General features: G+C 47.4%; 1 protein-coding gene across 1 annotated transcript in view; it reads left to right on the top strand.

The window, feature by feature from the left end:
* The first annotated feature begins 403 nt into the window (after positions 1–403).
* SMG1 (SMG1 nonsense mediated mRNA decay associated PI3K related kinase) overlaps positions 404–8,652 on the top strand; it is a 69,848-nt gene continuing 61,599 nt past the window's right edge. The window contains exon 1 of the mRNA XM_080353624.1: positions 404–662. Within this exon, the coding sequence (XP_080209750.1) occupies positions 574–662 (89 nt within the window). The 5' untranslated portion in view covers positions 404–573. The remainder of the gene's footprint in view (positions 663–8,652) is intronic.

Here is an 8,652-nt window from a genome sequence, read left to right as displayed (position 1 = left end):
GGCTCCCCGGGCAGCTGCGGGACCGGGACCCCCGGGACCTCGATCTCCTCAGGGTACTGGGGTGCCAGCATCCCCAGTATACCCCAGACCCCTTCCCGCCGCTGGGATCCCCTGGCTGCCCTCCCCTCACAGCTGAGGGGCTGCGAGCCTGGGCTCCCCCGGGGGACGGGGAGGCCCCGCTCCCCTCACGCCCCGAGGCGGGCTGGCCACGATCCGCCCGCTCCCCCACGGCCGGTGCCCGGGGCGGGCGGCAGCGGGGACCCCGCGGCCGGGGAAGCCCATGCCGGGGCGGGCGGGGGCGGAGCGGCCCGGCGCGGCCCCGCCCTCCCGGCGTGCCCCGCGGAGGGGCGGGCGGCCCATGTCCGCCATCCCGGCATGCCGCGCGCCCGGGCAGCAGCCGGAGCAGCCGCGGCGGCCGCGTCCCCTCCCTGCGGTGTGAGACAGCAGAGGCGGCAGCCGCCCGCGGAGCGCCAGTGAGGAGCCGCCGCCCGCGCCTCGCCCCGCCGCCCTCCGCCCTCCTCCGCCCCTGCCCCGCGCCGCTGCCCGGCCGGCCATGCCGTCTCGGGCAAGGTAATGAGCCGCAGAGCCCCGGGGTCTCGGCTGAGCGGCACCGGCAGCAGGCAGCACTACCACCCGCGGGGCTGGAATGACTGGCAACCCAGGTGCGCAGGGCCGGGGCAGGGGGCGCGGGGGCCGGGGCGCGGCGGCCGGCGGCTCGGCCGGGCCCGGGGGAGCGGAGCGGGGCGGCGCGGGCCCGCAGCGCCGGCGGAGCCACTTCCTGGCTGTTGGGCCTAGGGGCGGGCGGGCCCCGCCGGGCCTAGCGCGGGGCGGGCGGCCGGGGAAGGGGCGGCCGTGCCCCGCGGGGAGCCGGGCCGGGGCGCGGAGGGGATTTCCGGGTGCCGGCGGCGGGAGGCGGGACGGGGACAGGTCTGTCACCGCGCGGGACCCCGGGCAGAGCGCTCCGCTGGCCCCTCGGGCTCGGGGCTGTAACGTACCGGCCGTACCGGCAGTGGCTGGGGGGGCACACCGGGGCCGGGCCTGCTGCCGGGCTTGCTCGGCCCGGTTCTCCGCTGGCAGTTAAGGAGAGAAGAGCAGAGACTGCAGAAGCGCTGGTGGTCTTTTGAGGGTTAGAAAAACAGTCCAGTATCATTATTATTATCGTTTTATCCGTGGAAAGTAGTTGAGCTGTGAGTAGACCGGGGTGAGGGCTCATACGATGTGTTAGGTTGTAGGGTGTGTTTGTACCTGGTGCTTTACTTCTTAGGAAGTAAAATTCAAAGTCTGTTGACTTCTTTAGTCAAGTATAGAGACTGTATTTCAGGTCTTGATTGCTTCTAGTACACCTGATGCCACTGTATTTGCTGCACTACTCTGCTTTGCTATTTTAATAGTTAAAATTGTCTTGTAGAAATTGCTGTTTCTTAATGTGGAAGATTTGGGCCTTTTTTAGTGTTTTTTTTTTTTTTAATTTATTTTTAAAATAATATAGGATCCTACTTTTTAAACTTCTGGCAAAGAACAGTGTTGCATGTGCTTGGGACTGTACTTACAGATGTCATTCCAGTCACATGTGATTTAGACAAGGAGAACTGGGTGAATGTGAAGGTAGATCTTATGAAACACAGATGTAACTTCACTATTTACCATGCAGGAGGTTTTCCTTTTGCTTGAACAGCTGGCAGCGCAGCCTCTAGGGCTGAGCCCAGGGGCTGTTCCATTCTTAATGGTGTGTGGGGCATGGTTATTTAAATACTAATTTCTTCTGTTATTGAACTACTTGGTCAAATAACTTAATATTTTTTCCTCACTTAACGTACAAATCGCTTTGGTGACATCTTATAGCACCTAGATTTTTTTTGGTGGAACAAAGTAGTCTGGTATCTCTCTTCTTAATTACTGGTTTCCTTCAGATTTCTGGGCTGCAGTCTGGAATTCTGGACACTAACTCTTGACCTTCCCCCCGGCATGAAATTGCATGTATGTCTTCTGTCTGTGCAGTGGATGGCTTCTGTACATGTTTGCTGCTTGGATATATTAATTTGTCTTAAGTTCTGTTTTTCAGCCTAAAAATATGTCTTACGGGGACTAGGAAGCTGGCTTTTTCCAGCAGACCGTTGTCTGCAATACGTTCTGTTGTGTTAGGGGTGAAAGGAAGGTGAGAAGGCTGCTTTAAGAAGTTAGTCTGGCCTTTCGGAGTCTGACCAACCTGCTCCCCATGCTGTAGTTTGGTGCCTCCGCAGCTCCCAAATCCAGCTGCTGTAAATTGACCTGCTAAAATAATGATCCGAAAAGCCACAGCAGCAACAAAGTCTGAAAGCACTACAGAAAGTATTTCCATTGCACTGTGTGCTTAGGGCTCCTGCTAAGAAATAGGTAACACCTATTCACTGATCCTGTCACTTGTAAGAATTTAACTTTAGCCTTTCCTTTAACTAGTTTTCTTTTTAATTTGGTGAGAGAGCCCAGGAGTCAGAAATGTTCACACAGTCCCAAGCACAGAGCACGTTTTTCTGTGTATGTTGGGCTCCACGTTTTTAAATCTCCACCAAAAGATAACTTTGGTGATATGGAACCTGTGAGTCTGGAGTAAGAGCCTAAAGAATGAAGTAGAGATTAAATCAGTCTTTGTTGTTTTGGCTTTAACTAAGTTTTGAAAGTGATTCACATGCATGGTTGAAAGGAGATCTGTTAAATAGAACTGGCAACGAGTATTTATTTTTTGTTGATTGTTTCAAACGTGCTCTTGGACCCCCCTCTGAAAATATACTCTTTCATATATATATATATATATATATATATATATATTCTTTCCTTTTTCTGCTAGTTTCATTTAGCTGAGGTGATGTTGCTGGTAAATGCTTTTTGCAGGGCGTGGAAGAGAGAATGCTCATGGCCGAAGGAATGAAATTGTAGCAATTGTAGTTGCTTCAAGTTCCTAATGGAGAAAAAAGGACCTGCTAACACACGGATTTATTATCAGATGGACTGTGTTTTTAGACGTCTGTTTTTGTGTGTGTAAAAGTGACTAGATGGATTCTCATTACTAGGACCAGAGTTCTCTCAGCTTTTAGTAATGCTAATCAGCATTGGCACTTGGGGTGAAACTGAAAGTTGGAGCCCACAACAGCTTTTTAGGATGTATGTGACAGAGAACAGTGAGGGTTTTTGGGAAGGCTTGATAAGATCTTGTTCCCCCTTCTAAGCTATATAGATTTCTACACCTTTGTTTCTTTTTGCTTGACAGATCTCACTGCATTTTCCCTGATATGACTTCTGGAGGTGGTGGGGAATAAAATGTCAGTGTGTAGGTCTCGCGTGTGAGCAGAGTTAATTCGGTAGAGTACTGAAAGGTAATTATATACTGCAATAAGCAAGATTTCCCTTGGATGGGAAATGCTCTGGGTGGCAAAGCCAGCTCGATGTGCTGATGGTGCTGAGCAGGAGTGCAGGGGAGCAGGTTAACAAGTGCAGGATGCACCGGGGCTTGCTTTTTCTTAGGCGAAAATGGGAAAAGGAAGATAAGATTTTAATTAACAGGACTTCTGTTTCTCCTGTCAGAATTGTAGGTTAGATACGGAAAAGTGAAAAAGAAAATCTATCACATCTGAGAAAAGTTCCAGAAGCATCTTACTAGGTGCTGTACTGAAATTTGTTCTTGAAAATGAAGTGTATCCTTCTCTAGCAATGTAAGTCGGTGTTAGGAATTACTGATTTGTTAGCACGGTGCCTGCCAAAACGAGTTACCGCTTAGGACCCTGTGGGTCTAGACACGATGAGACAAGACACTAAAATATGGCTCTCCTTACGGGTAGCTTATAACCTAAGAGAGCAGTATTGGCCAGGACTTCATAATTGAGACCAAGTACCCTGTGTTTAATTAAAGACAGGGCGGAGAGCAAAGAAGGGCTGAGAAAGGGATGGTTAGAGGGATGCTTTCTGCTGCTCTGAAGGGCAGCAGTGTGTCCTTTACAAAAGGCAAGCGCTCCTTGTGGATGTTGTGTGTTCATAATGCTGGCTGACCAGCAGGGTGGTGGCAGTGGGTGCTGTGTATACGGAAAGCTGAGACAAAGATTTCTTCTGCACTTGCCACAAAGTACATAGAAATATGTTTGTTAGAAATAGGCTGAAGTCGTAGTTCGGGCAGGTCTGTGTTGTTGGAGGCAGCTTTGAGAACAAGATGCAGTGTCAGGGTGAGGAGGTCAACAGAAACCCTGGGAGGAGATCGAGTGGATGGCGTGTGGGAGATGCTGAGCAGGAATGGGTTCAGTTCTGAACCCGCAACAAGTAATTCTTGATCTCTTTTCACACCTGAGTGTGGTGAATATGCTGATCAGGTTGGGAAGGTACGAGATCAAAGAGGTTTTTTTTGGGGAGGGGAAGTAAAATGGAGGAGCCTAAGTTTGTAATGTGAAAGCCTTTGTTTTTAATGCAAACACAGGAGAATGAGATGTGAGAAAGATGAAAGAAGATGAAAGCATGTCAGTGGGAAGTAAAAGGAACTTGGAGTGCAGATAGCCTTCCAGACAAGAAAAGCTATACTAGATTGGACCAAGGGTTTAGCTGGTGTAGTATCCTGTATGCAAAATGACTATCAGAAGATGCCTATGGACAAATAAGAACAGAATGCATATATTTGATACATTTCCCTGCCCATGTCCATCACAGGACAGAAGGAAATTCCTGAGCTCCTGTGTAGGGAGCGATGCAGATTCCAGAGGCCATTTGAAAAGCTGCTATGACTGCAGGTGCTTGTCCAGCAGCAGAGGTGGCAGAACTGCAGGAGGAAAATAGGTAATTCGTTATTTCACTAGTACAAAGAATGGCTGCTGACACTCCTGTTGCGCTCTCCAAAGTAGGCTCGGAGCTGAGCTCAGCCAGGCTTGGCCTTGGCAAGATGGATCAGGGGATGGTAAAGGAGTGTGGCAAAGGAAGGTGGTCACTGCTCCGTCTGGTCATGGGAGAACAGTCAGAAGCCTGGTGGGAAAGAGTTAATTTGAGTGGATACAGTGACTCGAAGTTTTAAATGATGAATTCTTCATTACTTAAAACCTTTAACTGGGTTATAGCAAACAAACTTGGCAAATAGAGCAAATCAGCTAATAAAATTGACTGACTTGAACAATAATACAGCTTATAAAGTAGAGTTGTCTCAGAATAAATCCTCCATGTAGATCCCTTACTTGGAAGTAAAATCAAATAGAATAATTAAGTGATTTTTGTCTCAAAATAATATCCATATGGCAGGCTTGTTCTGAAAGAGCTACAGATAGTGAATAGTATGCACCAGATTGTCCAAGAAACTTGTTACAAACACAAATTCTTAAGGCTTCCATATCATTAAAGAAGAATGATATATTTTTGATTGACCTATTTTTTTTAGATAAAAAGTTTGGTGTTTTGATTTTCCATTTTAAACCAGTGTTTCCCAGCCGTGCTTCCTTCAGTCATACAAACTGGCCAGTCAAATCATGCTGATACTCTTGCTGGAATGAGATGTACACTTAGTTTTGGAAAAGTCTAACTTTCCTTTGGAATGTCCCTGGGGGAAAAAAACCCAGCTTTTTTTTAAAAGGCAGAATTAGTGGCCATTTCTGCTTATTTAGGTGGGTGAGCTGTTTTCTATTTCTGCTGGATAGAGACAGGTTAAAAATCACTCTGCAGAAAACTGAGTGCAGGCTCTTCCCTCTAAATGATGCTGCCAAAACGGTGTGTGCAGGAGATTAATTGGTGTTGGTGGAAATCGGGTGGTTTTCCACCAGAACCAGCACAGATGAAAACTGTCACGTGAGATCCTGAAGTATTTTTCCTGGTCTACATCAATGAGCTTTTCAGATGGAAATAAAACAGACAAATACAGTACAAGGTAATCGTCGGCATGTTTGTTCTTGCAATTTCCTGTGCCACCTTTGTCTAATATCACATTTTTATTTGTACTTGTGCTTATGCGTTGCTCACCTTGTCCCTTGTGATTTTATGAGTATACAATGTTTGTTTGGGTCTGTGACAATGTCGATGTATCTAACTGATAAGTTTGTTGTTACATAGACTTCTTTGGAAAGATGATGCCAAGTGTTTTGTCTGTCACCCCCTGTGTGCTTGTCACAATGTAGTGACAGTGGAGAGGTGGGGACGCAGCGCTGCCCGCCCTGCTGGAGGGAGGGGTGACGGTCATTATTTGTGGCACTTCCGCAGGTCCTGTCTGCAGAGCGGCTGCGCCTTGAGTTCCAAGTTGTTCTCTTTCAAAATCACAAATAAGTTACTGATATCTGGAATATTGTGTCCGGTTGTGGCCCCTCAGTTCCAGCAGGACAGGGAACTGCTGGAGAGAGTCCAGCGCAGCCACCAAGATGCTGAAGGGAGTGGAGCATCTCCCGTGTGAGGAAAGGCTGAGGGAGCTGGGGCTCTGGAGCTGGACAAGAGGACACTGAGGGGAGACTCATTCATGGGGATCAATATGGAAAGGGGGAGTGTCAGGAGGATGGAGCCAGGCTCTTCTGGTGACAACCAGTGACAGGACAAAGGGCAATGGGTGCAAACTGGAACACAGGAGGTTCAACTGAAAGAGGAGAAGAAAGTTCTTCCTGGTGAGGGTGTCAGAGCCTGGCCCAGGCTGCCCAGGGGGGTTGTGGAGTCTCCTTCTGTGCAGACATTCCAACCCACCTGGACATCTTCCTGTGTAACCTCATCTGGGTGTTCCTGCTCCATGGGGGGATTGCACTGGATGAGCTTTCCAGGTCCCTTCCCATCCCTGACACTCTGGGATTCTCTGACATGAAAAATAGTATTTGAAAGAAATGTCTCACTGCACACGCAGGCCGTGGTGTGAGCTCACCCAGTGTCCCAGGGTTCCTCAGTAAGGGGACAGAGATGATCGGTACTGGGCTCGGTCCCCAGCTCTTGAACCAGACTGGTGCAGGAGCCTGTGGTGCAATTCCCACCATAGACAAGGTGGGTACATGGGACAGGACACCCCACAGGTCACCCCGTGTGTCTGAGCACGTTGTCCAGTCTCTTGTTGAACACTGTCAGGTTGAGGCCGTGACACCTTCCTGAGGAGCCTGTTCAGTGTCCAGCATCTCTGGGTGAAGAAGTTTTAACCCTCCTGCTGAGGAACCTGCAGCCCATGAGCTCTGCCCTCAGTCTGCTCTGCTCCAGCTCAACAGACCTGTAATGGAAACAATATCTTCAGTGGGAACTACTGCCTCTTAAATTGATACAAAGCTGAAAAATTCTATATTTTTAATAAAATTATGCTCACCTTTTAGTCAGATGATAAAGTGTGAACAGGTTAGCTTGTAGAAATCTGTCCCCAAAGACAGAACAAAGCAGGTATGTGGTTCTTCCCAGGAAAACAATGGGCTTATGGATTTTTACCACAATGGAAAATTTTACTAAATGTTCAAAGGCTGTGCTGCAGGAATTGAGGTTAGCTTAGAACACATTAGTCCTTCCATTGGTTGGGATATGCAGAACGGTCTTAAAAATTGTATGTTTTATCAGCTTGCCTTCAGACTTAAGAATTCCAGAGTTAATCCTTGACAATTGGAGACGATGATGTCTGCAGCACAGCACATCACCTTAAAAGAAGTGATGCTATTGCGAACCCATCAGGACTTACATATCAGTGCTTATATTATATTCAACTTATATTTAGTTGAAAATTTGTCAGTGGGTTTCTCTGAAAAGCTGAAATAATTGGGATACTCTGTACTAAAGTGCTGTTCCTCAGTGAGCTGGGGGTCTCCTGATCTTTAGAGCAGGGAGGGGATATCCAGGGTGGCATAGGGACATTTAAACTTCATACGCCTTGAAGGTTCAGCGCAGAACCTTAAGTGTGATTTAGAAGGGTGATGAAGGTCCAACTTGTGTAAGTATTTGTACAATCCTAGTGGACCATCATGAGCAAAGATGTTTACTAAGGCTTTGTCCCTTGAGCAGCATAGCTTGTTTTATAAAATAGTCCAAGCGAGTGCTCAATGGATGTGAGGCCACAGTGAATACTGAAAGAGGAAAAGGTCTTATTTGGTATATCTAAAGGTGAATTTGCTTACAGGGCAAAAGGCAATACTGGCTGCCAAGAGTGTCAGCCTTTCACTGGGAAAACAGGGCAAGACCACAATATTCTTATTTTGAACCCTGTTCCACATTGACAGTATATTGTTTTTTAACACTCTCAAGAGAATGAAGTGTAGGGGTGTGGGTTTAATTCCAGTTGTTTTTTGCAAATATCAGCCCTTGCGCTGTTACTCTTCCAGTTGTCGTGAGGACGAGCTGTGTTTGAGAAGAACAAGCCTTCAGGATGGCTTAACTAACAACTGCTTGTCAAACATTTTAACTGTGTTTTTCCCTTTTGGCCTTGAGGTGGATTTAACTACTTTTCCCTGATTTTTGTCTCATGGTTCTAAACACGTTGTTCTCTTGAAAAGTAAAAATGAAAGGCTTTTTTCCAAGAACATGCGGTGTTTGTGCTTACACAAATTGTAGTTAATTCACAGGAATGATCTGTCCTGCTTTTCGTTAAATAATCAAATCAACTATCCAAAGCTTAAAATAAAACCAGTAGATCTTTAGAGTTTGCTTAGGAATAGCCTTCTGTAAATAATAGCGTGATTCCAAGTATACTTGAGTTGAGCAAAATTCTGCTGATTTTTG

This window comes from Nesoenas mayeri (assembly GCF_963082525.1).
Source record: "Nesoenas mayeri genome assembly, chromosome: 15".
Lineage (NCBI taxonomy): Eukaryota > Metazoa > Chordata > Aves > Columbiformes > Columbidae > Nesoenas > Nesoenas mayeri.
The sequence above is the reverse complement of the archived record's forward strand: the minus strand, read 5'-3'. Positions and strand labels throughout refer to the sequence as shown.